At 40.7% G+C, this 13,454-nt stretch overlaps 1 protein-coding gene across 1 annotated transcript; it reads right to left on the reverse strand.

Annotated features, from left to right (window-relative positions):
* Positions 1–1,085: 1,085 nt before the first annotated feature.
* psme3ip1 (proteasome activator subunit 3 interacting protein 1) lies at positions 1,086–13,454 on the reverse strand. Its single transcript, XM_074676701.1, has 7 exons — positions 13,335–13,454; positions 10,528–10,664; positions 10,331–10,429; positions 9,405–9,526; positions 5,390–5,526; positions 4,644–4,720; positions 1,086–2,290 (listed from the first exon to the last, which is right to left on the reverse strand). The coding sequence occupies exons 2-7, from the start codon at positions 10,652–10,654 to the stop codon at positions 2,028–2,030; spliced, it is 825 nt and encodes a 274-aa protein (XP_074532802.1). The 5' UTR covers positions 10,655–10,664; positions 13,335–13,454; the 3' UTR covers positions 1,086–2,027.

The following is a 13,454-nucleotide window of genomic DNA, read 5'->3' on the forward strand; positions in this document are numbered from 1 at the left end:
AACATTTTTTGAACATTTCACTTTTTTTTGTGGCTTCAGTGATATTTTTACTACTTTTTCTCCTGTATTTGTCTGGAGATCCTACATGTAACCATAGCTGCATTGTTTGCATGTGAACTCAGCTGTTAGCAGCCTGTAGCATGCCAATGCTAACTGGTGTAAGGCCTGATGTCTTCCCACAAGGTGAGGACAAGGAGGTGGTGGTGGACGACGTGCTGGTTCTCAGGTGTGAGCTAAGAAGTGACGACATCGAGCTGTCATTCCATCGTTATTGCCAATGTAAGATCTATCTCTGATAAGATGGACGAGCTAGCTGTGCTAAGTTCTATCATATCCTATAAGGGTTTATATTAGAGTTGACATTCAGTTATTTAAGTTTCTGTTTAAACTTCAATTTATTGATATTCAAAATCAAAAAGTTCAAATATGGCTTTGCTATAAAATTAAAGACAAATAGACATGAAAATCCACCAAAGAGAGAAAAACAAATCATTGGCTTTTTTCTATTTCTGCAGCTCCAGCTTTGATTTTTTTTCTTTGCATCATGAGTCCTCAAATAATATGGTGCATTTTCTCCAGAGAATTAAAATATGCATGTACTTTAATAAACCATCTCTTTCTGCACACCTGTGTCAATGTGATCCAGTGTGCCACGAAGTCTGAAAATTACTTTTGATTATATTATGTGTACACCTGTTATACTGCTGTGTCTCCTGTCTGTATCTTGTACATGAGATGTTGCACTGTCACACACAACTTTATAATTCAGAGGTTTGTAAATTAAAGTTTTGTCTGACACTGTCAACCATTTGAACGTTGTTACATTTCTTAAAAGAACAGTTTGGCTATCATGGTGAGGCTGTATGGCTGTATAAGAACTACAACAATACATTTTCTGCTCACCATTATTTGTTGCACTGTGAGCTGCAGTAACACTTTGGCGATCCCAAAGTATTAATAACTGACTCTTCCAAAGGACACCACTTGACAGCATGTTCTCTGTCTAAGTTTATTCAGAAGTTAAAGTTTAAATAACAAACATTTCAGAGTATGAAATGAATCAGTCAGCTCAGCCTTATTCATGGCTGAAAGAAGTCTCTTGCAGGTCTAATGGTTCTTCTCATTTGCCTGAGATCTAACAGTGTTCATTATTCAGGACCTGATTTAACCCGATCACTCACAACACAGACAGGAAAGACACCAAAGAAGGGAAAGCTCTTTATTATTCGCTGCTCAGTTTGGAACAACACAACTCCAAGCCCTGAGCCAGCCGCAAACAGTCCAGCATCTTTCCACAAAGCACTGATGAGAGAACACGTCACATCACACAAATAAAAACACCTGTTTTCAAACAATTTCACTGCACTTTACCCAAAGCTAGAGAAGCGCGTCCTGCCCGACTCTTTCTCCACTGTGGCTCATAGCTAAAAGGTGAGTCATGTGACACACACTAAAGCAGTCTCTTTCCTTTGCTCCACAGCTGTCAATCACTGTTCCCTCAGCCAGCAAACACAGCTCGCAGTCACTGTGGCTTGGGTTGGGAGGGGGGTGTGAGGGGGACAGGAGGTCATCGGGATAGGCAGTGCAGGATTGGCTGCTCGGCTTAAACTGTGTGAGATTCGGTTAAAGGAAGGAAGGGAGGAAGGAAGGAAGGAAGGGTGGAGTTGTCATGTTTGAAAGCCACAATAGCAAAAATCACAGATAGATACACAAATTCAGTTCAGTATAGATTTTGAATTGTTTGTTACTGATATATTGAGGGACTGATGTCTGTCTGATGACACAGAGTAACAGTTCAACTCACAGCTGTGAAAACACCAGGAACACTGAAAATGTTTGCTAGGTGTGTGTGTGTGTGTTTCCAGTGTTTGTCTGACTTGGAGGTTCACACTGTTGATATGTTTGTGTGTTTGACCTTTAAAATCCAACAGTGTGTATGTGTGAGAAATTGTGTGTGTATTTGGTGTGAGGTTACCTTTTCTGACACTATACAAACCTTAGGCTGTGTGTGTGTGTGTGTAGTGTGTTTATCTGTAAGCCCTGCTGTGCCGTGGGTACGGCAACATGGTTGTGTCCACGCTACCTTCGCTGTCTGAGCTGCTGTCAGAGTCGCTGCTGGCAGAATAAACGCAGAGTCCTGGTAAAACCCCAACGCACACGGCTGCTGACGGCAGGTGTAGTGTGCCTTGACCGGAGCCCAGCGGGGCTGTGGGTGTCTTTGCTGTCAGACCAGGGACTGTTTGCTTATCTTCAGCCCCCTCTGCTCCTTCTCCCGCTCCATCCTCCTGTTCTGAACAGCAAACACACCATCAGATCCAGAGCTCCAACACGAAGACCTCCATGCTGATTTAACTCCTTGATATCTGTCGTCACAAATTTGCGACATACCCTGTCAGGTCTTGATGCAGCTGAAGTGACCTTTATATCCCACTGATGCCTGTTAAATCATATTCTGCAGGATCTTGTGTCCCATTATATTGGTCAGAGGGTGAACTTAGATATATCAGGGATGAAACGCGAATAAAATCCTCACTCAGTTTGGGGCGTGTGTGCTTTGTTTGGTTCATGTTTTTCTTTCTCTACTTGACTACTCGGTTTGAAGTGAGTACGTTCTGATCATACACATGTGCAACTCAAGAGGAAGGAAGGAAGAGTGTGTGTTGTGAACATGGTGAGCGGAGAAGAGAGTTAGAAGGTGTACCTATGGCGTTGAGTCGCTCTGCTGTCACAGAGTACTTTGGATTCAGTGTGAGCTCTAGTGACAGTGGTAAGAGAGTGGAGGATAAAACCACGACTGAGTGCTGCCAACTTAGAGACTTTGTCGCTACATTTAAGGCCTTTTCAGACCTCTCTGGCGAGTCTTTTTAAAGTCGACAATTCTTGAGACCTTTTCTGATGTTTGGAGAATCTGAGGTTCTTGTTGCCTGTGCAAGCCCCTCCCTTATCCAAAACACAGAGACACTTCTCACTCAAAGCAGATTAATACACGCAAGTGCATGTCTCATTATAGCCACTTCTGCTGGTCCCCAGCCCAGATAAAGGAGGATGGTTGATAGTCTAGCATGAAAAAAAACTAGAATGGATGGAAGAATTTTAATTTGTAGTTGTAAACATGTTTCTGATGTTGTGTTTTACCTGCTTTCCATCTCTCTCACATTATTTCTCTGCCATACAAAGTCCATGACAAACACATGCAAATGGATTATCATGCAAATTAGACAGCAGCATCATTTAGTGACTTTTAGTGACTTCTGGGACAGACAATAGTGACTTTCCTTACTGAGGAGTTGGCATGTTGAAAGTGGCAATGTTTCCCTCAGCTTTAATGTTTAAAACGGGAAACAGCCTCATTCTTTCAGGTTTTTCATGACTACACGTAATTTTCGCGTTAACCCATCAATCTATTAACGCCGTTGAATATTTTATCGCACATTAGTGCATGTTGCTCACATGCTTTTATTTTGTAAAATGTCTGTTGCTGACCACGGTGGAACCGGAAGTGAAATTGGCAGAAAAACACGATGAGTAACCAAAACAAGCATGGAGAAGAGGGGCAACGCCATGGAACTTAAAGGCACTCGCCGCTTAGTGTATCAGTCCGCGCGCGCGGCGTGCCAGATATAAACAAACGCAGGTAGTCTGCCAGGATGAAGAGACATGATGAGAACTAGAGCCTTATTTAGCGGTGTTTTTGTGTGAGAGTAACGCGCTGAAAATTCTCTAAATAAAGCGTGAATGCAGACCGATATCAGATTTTTTTGGGTGGGAGTCCGTTTATTTGTGTTTTTGGTCAAGTAAAATATGGTCCCGTCTGAGTGCAGAGGAAACCGGCAGAGGAGCAGGGAGGGGGTGTTTGGTGCGAGCACCCTGGGCTTCTGCTGCACAAAAACACTGCTGTAGGGGTAATTTCTGCCCTAAACCTTGTGATAGGACCCAACTTGTTCCATCCCGGAGTATCACTTTAATGCCCTGACAGTGGCAATAAGCTTTAATTTTGTATTTACATTTTGTAAATTTGATTTGCACTAAATATGTGATTTAACTATTACTGTATAACAAGTACTGATTTAGTGTTTGCATGACAGATGTTATGGCACTTTCGTTCATATGGCAGAACATTCCAATAAAAGTACACTATACACTGCTTTTGAATTCATTATTAGATTTTGAATTTACAATGCAATTAATTATGATTAATCAGGGAAATCATTAATTACAATTAAAAAATTAAAAGTTTTAACTGTTGCCCAGCCCTCATATATAAATATATATATATATATATATATATATATATATATATATATATATATATATATATATATATATATATATATATATATATATATATATATATATATATAAAATTCAGGCAGTAAATACTCAAAAATGTATTAACGTGCCATCTTTGAATCTACAACCAAAGGCAAATAGTGTCAGCTCTCATTCTCTTTTAAAGGTTATAGTAAGTCAAAATAACATAATCATGTGCATCTTTCAATCAGAGGCAGCAGGCTGTTAGTGAGTTTCCCTGTCTGTTGTCAAATAGTACTATTCCTTAGTAGTTCCAGGAACTATCAATGAGGTGTACAAATTAACTTCTCTCTTTTTCAGACAGATATTCCACCTTCCAGACTGCCGCCCACCTTTGTGTCTGTCTCCATTCCCTGTTGTTGAGATTTCCACCTTCTGTTTTTTACTGCTGTCTGACGACTGAGAGGAGCTAAAGGAGAGAAGACAGAGACTTTAGAGATCTGATGATGGTCTAAACACGGTTAGAGATCAACATTTGTTCAAATGGCTATGTGAACTCCAATGAAGGTTGACTACTTTTAAAAAAACTCTGAAATGTATCCCTGTTGTACACTTTGTCTCTGCTGCTCGGAGGATTATCAGACCTGTCTGCCTGCTGTCAGAGTTTTATAGACTAACATCATTCAAACGTGGAAATTTAGCCCATTATTCGTGTGATAAAATTCACTGATTTAAAAATTCCCTTAAGCTTCAATCACGGCAACATTAAACTACATTAAAGAAGAAACTGGGAGTTCTTTATTTTTCCAAACATGTATCTTACTTCACTCTCATTGGCCTTTTTTTCTTTTCAAATATGAGATTTCTCTGCATGTTAGACCAAACACTGATGGTGACTTACAGTGGAGTGTTGAGCTGCAAAAGATATGAAATCTGTTTTTAAGTTTTATAGAACTTTAAAGTGAACTAAAGAGAGTGACTAAACTTTAGATGATACTGACGCTCCTCTCTGTGTGTAAAAACTGCTTCTTTCCAGTGTGAACTTTATGAACTGATTTTATGTGACATGTCAGTGTTTTCCCAGCTTGTTCACTGCTTCTCTTCAAACAGCAGGCCAGAGGGTCATGCACTTGTGTACCTGCGTCTTTTGACAGCTCCAGCTAATAAATGAGCCTGAGACAGGTGGCTGGTCCTCTGCTCTGCCCCTGAAGGTTTAGGTGCCACCTTCTTCTCCGGCTCTTTACGGCTTTCTGTGGATGCCTGCTTCACGGCACTGTGAAGGTATGGAGTTAAGGTGACTAAAGCAAGAAGAGACCCTTGAATGAGCTGTGTGATGAGGTAAAATACATTCAGTCTCTAGACTGAGCAGCTTTCTGTCCTCTCTTCAAAGGGGAGCAGCTGCATATCTCTACCAGCACGGAGGAAAAGTGACATGGTTCTGTTAGGCTAAGAAAAGCACGCAGGGAGGAGAGGCAATGAGAGATGACACAGATATAGAGCCTGAAAGAACACGAGGAGATGGACACAGCTCAAGAGACCTGAAATCAGGTCGAGATGCAGAGACAGAGGAGAGGAGCTGAGAGACGTAAGAGACAAAACACACAGACAAGAGCGGACACAAAGTGGGACATTAGGTAGCAGAGACAAGCAGAGTTTTTCCACTGCATTGGATTGTGTCCGATAGTGTGTTTTGTGCGCGTGTGTGTGTGTGTGTGTGCTTTGTCAACTGCTGTAAGTCGTCGCTGTAGTTACCAGTGTATGATACAGTTTCCACGACAACCGCGTCTTTTTCTGCAGATGAACTCATCAGTCTGCAAGAATGAGAGACGGCACAAAATCACCAAACCAAAGGTTTGAACCCCTGGACAAGCAAGAAAACAAAAGAGGTCATTTATATCGATGCTAGGCACATTAATGATATATCAATCAGGAACTGTTTCTTCAAATCAAGATCTGGTTTTTGATTATTTAATCAATTTTGATGTGATGACACATTTCTATACAGAGAAGAGCTCCAGACCCTGACTGGGGCCAGCTGACAGCTGTAGATTTTCTCTGACAGCTGTTGAGTAGGGTCACTTTGGGTTATGAGGGTATACTGCTCTGTGTAAAATTAAGCTAATAATAGATTTCCAAGGAAACCGTGTATGTATCTTGGTCACCCCAATGGCTGAAATATGCACCAATCAGCTAGAACATTATGACCAGCTGCCTTAAATAGTGCACCCCCTTCTCAACTAGTGGCACACAACCTGACCTGACCTGAGGGGACATGGCGTCCACTTGCCCACTGAGAGTGAGCTGTGGTCTCTGGCACCAGGACAGCAAGAGATTATTCAAGCCCTGTGTGTTGTAAGGTGGGATCTCCATGGGCGGTGCATGTTTGTACGGCACATCCCACACATGCTACATTGACTGAGATCTAAGTCAGTGGTTCCCAAAGCGGGGGTCATAAAACAGTGACAGGGGATTACCAAATGCCTACCAAAATAAAAAATGATTGAAAAACTTAAAATGTCACTATCAATTGTCAAAATAAAACAAAATATGGGTAACTTTTCTATGAAGTCATGCAAACAGAAAAAGTTTGTCCGTTTTACACACCATAAAGTAACTAAGTCAGTGTAAAGACCAAGGGGCAACATCTGGTCAGTAAAAATGAAGCCTATGCAGAAGTGCTAAAAGTTGCTGTTCACTGAGAATCCACTTGAGGCTGGCTGCAGAAAGACGGGAAGCTATGTACACATCCAGCCATAAAAACTGACTTTTACTGCATTAAAAAGCATATTCACAGCCTGGTGCAAAAATGTCTTGGGTCTAAAACGCTGGTTTCACTATCAGCACACACTGTACTGTGAGTGATTTTTTTTGTTTCAAAGTGATTTGGATTCTTTGATTGTCCAATTAGAGACACAGCGCAGGTCACATGACTGGCGGGCGCCCTGTAGCTGTTTGAAAGTAAACTCACAGGTGGCGTCATAGCAAATGTGGCTGCGTCCACAGACTGGCTTCATTTCACAGTTTCAGGAACAGACAGGTAACAACACAGAGGCTACATCCAATGCTTTATACAGGCTATGATAAAGACTGAATCAGTTCAGGCCAATTCATTTAGGAGAAACACTGATATGTGCACATAAGTAGTCGAATTCCCCAAATTAAGTACCTTAGGCATTTTTTTCAGTGTCTGCCAACATCACCAACGTGTCACCGATCTCCTGTACTGCTATTTTAGGGGTCTCGAGTTGGAAAGTTTTGGAACCATGATCATAACAGAGAAACCAAATCAACATGGGGATGTTTCCCCTGGCCTCTGTCTCCCATTCATGGTCCAGTTTAGGGGCTCATTAAAGGTACCTTCAGCAGTGGACAGGACTAAGCAAGCACATCCTGTTCAGTCTGCAGTGGCACAGCCACACAACAAAGTATAAAGCACTGTATGTTCTGAAACCTGCCCATAGGAACCAGTGGTACCCATCCTTATACACTTCAGTATAGGGATGCGTACCGAATTAGGTACTTTTATAGGTACCAACCGAATTCTGTCAAAAGTACCGGGTACCGATTCACGTAAAATCAAAAGGTACCATGTTAAGGTACCTAAATGCATCCCCGTGATTGTGAGGAAGTGGAAGAGTAGGTGATTTTCCATGCTAGACATGAACACAGCATTACAAGGTTATATATTGAAGAATAAATATGTTACAATGAAAATAATTAACATTTTATTATTAAACAAATTGATATTTTTCCAACATAAACACACACAAAAGTGCCAAAAATTGGTAACGTTGAGTACCGATACAGATTGCCAAGTACCAAGCATCAGTACCGTATCGTTTCAAATGTAAAAGGTACCCTTCCCACTTCAGTAGCAGGTTTAGCTCTGAGGACTCTGCTGTTGGATCAGACCACACAGGCTGGTTTTCACTCTCTCAGTTCATCAATGAGGTCTGGTCACTTAAGACTGTGTCGCCGGACTGCCTGTTTACCTCCTTGAGACCACTTTACTGTTCTCTGTATATTGGAAATACCCATAGACTGTATAAGTAATGGAAATAGTCTCCCCAATGTCACCTGCCTGTTTGTGGAACGAACTTTGCAGCAAATCAGCTGGCGCGGTCATATTGGATAACAGTCATGTCAGCTGAGCTGTGCCTCTGATTGGGTGAACATGCGATCTCAATATCCTCTAAACCACCAAGTTAGAAAAAAATTATCCCCCCTACAGTGTGTGCTGACGGTAAAATTAGGGATTCAGACGGGAGACAAATTTTGTACCAGAGATTGCTGCCTAGAAACAACCCACAGATCAGCCATCATCAAAATCTGGTCCTTATCAAATTCACTCAAATCCTCACACTCCCTTGTTTTTTGGGAGGGGGCTTCTAATTGTCAACTGTAAGGGCATCATGTTCACTTGTTGTCTAAAATATCCACTGACAGGAAGTGAAAACAGAAAATCAATAATGATCACTTCCCTGATCAGTGTTGATAATGTTAAGGCTGATCCCTGAATGTGACAACAGCTGATAAGAAACTGTACCTCCCTAAAACTGTTTGTAAATTTATCTGCCATCAGCTGATTTGTTGTGGAGCTAAATAGCTCAAACTTTACACACAGAAGTCTGTATCTCTCAGCGTCACAAGCAAAAAGTAAGAGAAAGTCAGCAGAGGATGTGTTGTGCCACAGAACAAACTAATAATAATACTGCTTTGTCAGCTCGTTTAGAAAGGACTGGATGTTCAGAGTGGGCAGAGTGTTTCAGTTTCAACAAGGCGTTAGGCGGTGGAAAGGTGTGCTCTGTGAACCAACCATCTTCATGCTGAATCCCTGTACTCGTTCCCTCTCATCCTGACTTATATAAACCCTTTCAAGTCCTCCAAGCTCTCAAAACCAGCCATTCACACATCATCTCACACACATCCATCCACCAAACAGTTATTCTTATAGCCAGTCACACACACACACATATCAGAAGCACAGATGGTGGTCAAACCCCTGATCACTGATGTAGATCTACCTCATATGCCACAGATGCCCCAGAAAACAGACAAACAAAGTTTTGCTGCTGTGCTTCAACCACACGGCAGAGTTTCTCTTGAACCTACTGTATACGGTATTTCTCATTCACCAGGTGATGAAAGGATATTCTGTACTCTAACAGTTCCTTCTTCTCCTCATCCCTGCGTTGCTTCTCCAACAAGCACTGTTGCCGGGAGACCTCGTCCAGGAAGCTGGTCTCATCCTCGTCCAATCCTCTCACCATGTTCCCTGTCACCATGGAAACAAACATGCTCTGAACACATGGCAGTGGAGTGATGGCAATTTTTTTTGTTTTGAAAAAAAAAAAAAAAAACGTAAACAGCTTTTCCCTGCACACAAGTGACCTTCACATACAAGAAACCACAGTCATCTAACAAGTCACATGCTTTAAGACTGATCTTGTTTCTGTTGTCTCCCAACATTTCCCAAACTCGGTTAATTTTCACTTTACATGAAAAATGTCGTCCAATATGTGCTTTGTAAGTATCTCGCTTTAGAAGATAAAAAACCTTCCACGCTGAGGCACAACAGACTGATCAGAAACAGATCATTACTTCAGTTTTTGTAAAAAAAAAAAAAAACCTGACTGCTAGAGAAGACAATATCATAATGATTTCAAACAGGAGAAGGCACTGTAAGTAAAATCATCCTGCTTGTTTACCACCATGACAAAATTAAAGGAATGCTCCAACCGTTTTGTCCACCATCTGCTTTTATTTCAAGGACTTATAAAGGCAGAGGACAGTCACTGAAATCCATGCAGCAGAGGTCATTTTATCCTTGCTTTTAGTTTCCAATCAGGGTCAGTCTTTGAAGATACTGGAACCTACACGACCATTATCATCCTCAAAATGCATGTGCTGTTTGTCTGTTTTTTTTTTTTTCAATAAATTTATAGAAATATAAAAGTTAAGCCTTCATTTGGTTTAAGATACAGAAGTAAAGCAAGGAAGTCAATTTCTTGAGCGTCAGTAAACGCAAAAGTCGAGTTTAACCTAGAAGACAAAGACAAGCAGAGAGACGATCACTCACTGAACTTGAACTGCTCCTCGTATTCCTCCTGCTTTTTGTCTTTCTGCTCCTGCAGTCGCTCAAACAGGGAGCGGGGGTCATACTCCTCCTCTGGGGCCTCTGAGGAGTTCACAAACAAATATTGACGTACCTATTGATGAAGCTGCATGCATTCCAGATGTTTGGAGTGTTGTGGATCTATGTGTGCACGCTCTTACGTTCCGGGTCGTCGGGTTTCCGGACTTTCTCCCATTCCTCCTGTCTCTTCTTCCTCTTCTCGTCAAGCTCAGCTTCTGTTACAAACTTCCGGCTGAGATCAACGCCTGCTGCACCGCCCCCTGCCATTACAGCTGACCTGCGCCCGAAACCACATAGACAAACCATTCGTTAAGGCAAAAAAAGCATGTAGGTCCCAGTTTGTTTATTCCCCATAGACTAGTGGACAAGGATGTCACTGTGCCAGTTTTATGTGGAAAGTCACATGAAAAGTCTTTATGTGAAAAATGATTTTGTTTTTATTGGTTAAGTTACGCTGTCTGGTCAATTATTAACCAGCCTGTGTCCCCTGAGAAAAGCCTAAAACCACTGCTATTGACGACAGGGAACAATGGTCACCTCTGCTGTGTTAAAAATCAAAACTAGCCAAACTAACAGCTCAGTATTTCATCTGCTGAAGATAAGAAGTTCGTAACATTTTCAACATTACAGGGCATCATCGTTGACATATGAACCACAGAGGCTCTGAGCGATGGCTGAAGAGACACATGTTACTTGTTTTTCAAACATTATAAGAACATTGGGGCAAAAATAAAATGCTTAAGGTCTAAGAGGAAAAGTATCTTACTCCTTCAAGTCAAAAGAGATATAATAAAAAGTTTTTTTTTTTTTTTTTTTTAGAGAAATACGAGCCTGTGTTATAAACTAAGACAAAAAAATCTCTAAAAAAAAATAACCACAAATTATCCTTGATGGTTTTGTGTTGCCTGGGCTAAGCTGTCAAGTTATTTCAAGAATTTAGATTTAATAATTTGAAAGGACTGACTGAGGTTTATGAGAAATGTTTTACCTCCCCCTTGTGGTTATTGGGAATCCCTGCAAGTTACTAATAATTCCAGCAACATAAAGCAACTTGTTTCAAAGAGGACAGCTCAAGAAAACCACAGGACATCATGACTGATCTGTAAAAATGTAACAACCAAATTAAACAAGGTTCTGCTCAATCCATATTTTGTTTTTGACACGTCCTCTTACATAGACTGTACTCATTAAAATAAGTTCCTCTCCCTCTCGCTTTCATGGATGACAGCAAACTGTTCAGGTCCTGAGGTAGCAAAGCCCCAAACCATGATGCCCCCTCCACTAGAGCCCAACTGATATGGGATTTTTGGGGCCGATACCGATGCCAATACTGGGAGCAAAAAGAAGCCGAAATCTGATATATCGACTGATATCCAATATATTGGCTGGCATATAATAAATTCACTGATATACACAGGATAAATACTGTATATGAACACAAATTATTACTAGCGATTGAAAAAGTTACATCTTCCATTGGGACTAAACTAGATTTTAAGTCACAATGTAGCTGCTTTCAAAACATGCAATAAATACAAGTACAACAAAATACATTGAAACATTTTCAAAAATTATTTAAACAAAGACAATAACTTGTGAATTTATAAGCCCAGGTTAATCCTGCATGGCATTATGAAATAAGACGCTGTGTAGTAGCCGTATATTAATTAACACACAGGAGCAGGAGTGACAGAATCTCTGTGCAAATTTTTTTTATAATCGGCTACATTTTGGCCAATGTTGATTAATCGTGACAGGCATAATCGGCCTGATTAATCGGCCCAATTAATCGGTCGGGCTCTACCCTCCACCATACTTTACAGTTGGGTTTAGGTTTTAATGTAAATGCTCTCTTGCTTTTTTTCTCCACACACTGTGTTGTGTGTGTCCCTTCCTAACAAGTCAATTTTGGTTTCGTATGCCAACAGAATATTTTGCCAGTAGTGCTGTGGAACATCCAGCTGTTCTTTTGTAAACTTCAAATATGGAGCGATGGAAGTTTGGACTGCAGAGGCTTCCTATGTGATGTCCTCCCATGACTTCCATTCTTGTTAGGTGTTTTACACATCCTTGATTTGTCAACAGAGACAAAGTTAGCATGTGCCAGAGATTTGTGTAAGTCATTAGGTGAGACTGTAAGATTCATCTTCACCTCAAAAAAAAAAAAAAAAAAAAAAAAAAAATTAAAAAAATTAAAAATGAAAACATATCACTATTTGTGTGGTATTAGTCTATGCAGGCTGTGTTTGACTATTGCTGTGAATAAGATGAAGCTAAGAACACATTTTATGACCAATTAATGCAAAATAATTTCAAAGTAACACATACTTGTCGCACACTTTTCTTGCAACTGTGTATGTTAACATAAGGGTCTTCCTTGCCACAGTTTGCAAACGTTGCCTATTGTGTACATGATGGACGCTGCGACTGGGCGAATTATATCACAGTAAGGTCTATCCTGCTATCTCTACTAAATATTAAATATATTCAGAGAACTTCTGTCGTGTACTACTGATATATGAATAAACACAATAACTGATTTGTATCGCTGGTTCACCATAACCTAATACGATGATAACAACACTGGCCGCTAAAGCTTAGCTTTTAAGTCATAAGACACACTTGACGCATTATCTAATTCTTAAAAAATATATCTAATAGCATGATTTCGTGTTGTTTTGAAGAAGAAAAGTCAACATTTAGGCGTGCTGCATTGTCTAAATACTTAAGCTCCCAGGAGCTCGCTCAACTGAGTCTTGTAGCCTCACCGGGGCTACCGTTAGCTTCATTAGCATTCAACAAGCTGTTATCATCGCCGTCATTTGTCAAACGTGACGTGCGTAAAGAGCGACACATGGAAAAACACAACGCAGCATTCAGGAAATACTGTTTCTAACTTATCAATTACATAATTAACGACTGAATAATGTATATTTCTGCAGCTTACCAAGCGGTGCTTTACAAGATATCTGCTCCAACAGCTTGACGTGTTGTGCCACTGTAAAAATATCTCGTCTTGATCTCGACGTATGACACAACAGTTCCGCCCTGCTTCTCTGCAGTCGAG

This window comes from Halichoeres trimaculatus, unplaced genomic scaffold, assembly GCF_033239565.1.
Source record: "Halichoeres trimaculatus isolate MK-OKI-2021-1 unplaced genomic scaffold, fHalTri1.1 fHalTri1_scaffold_10, whole genome shotgun sequence".
In the NCBI taxonomy this organism is placed as follows: Eukaryota; Metazoa; Chordata; class Actinopteri; order Labriformes; family Labridae; genus Halichoeres; species Halichoeres trimaculatus.

Excerpts from the sequence above, each read along its gene's own strand:
- psme3ip1 (XM_074676701.1), bottom strand. The coding sequence starts at position 10,654 with ATGGCAGGGGGCGGTGCAGCAGGCGTTGATCTCAGCCGGAAGTTTGTA. Across the intron at positions 9,527-10,330 it reads CGAGGAGCAGTTCAAGTTCA|GGAACATGGTGAGAGGATTG; the intron begins GTGAGTGATCGT and ends CCATGGTGACAG. Across the intron at positions 4,721-5,389 it reads GGAGCTGTCAAAAGACGCAG|CTCCTCTCAGTCGTCAGACA; the intron begins GTACACAAGTGC and ends TCTCTCCTTTAG.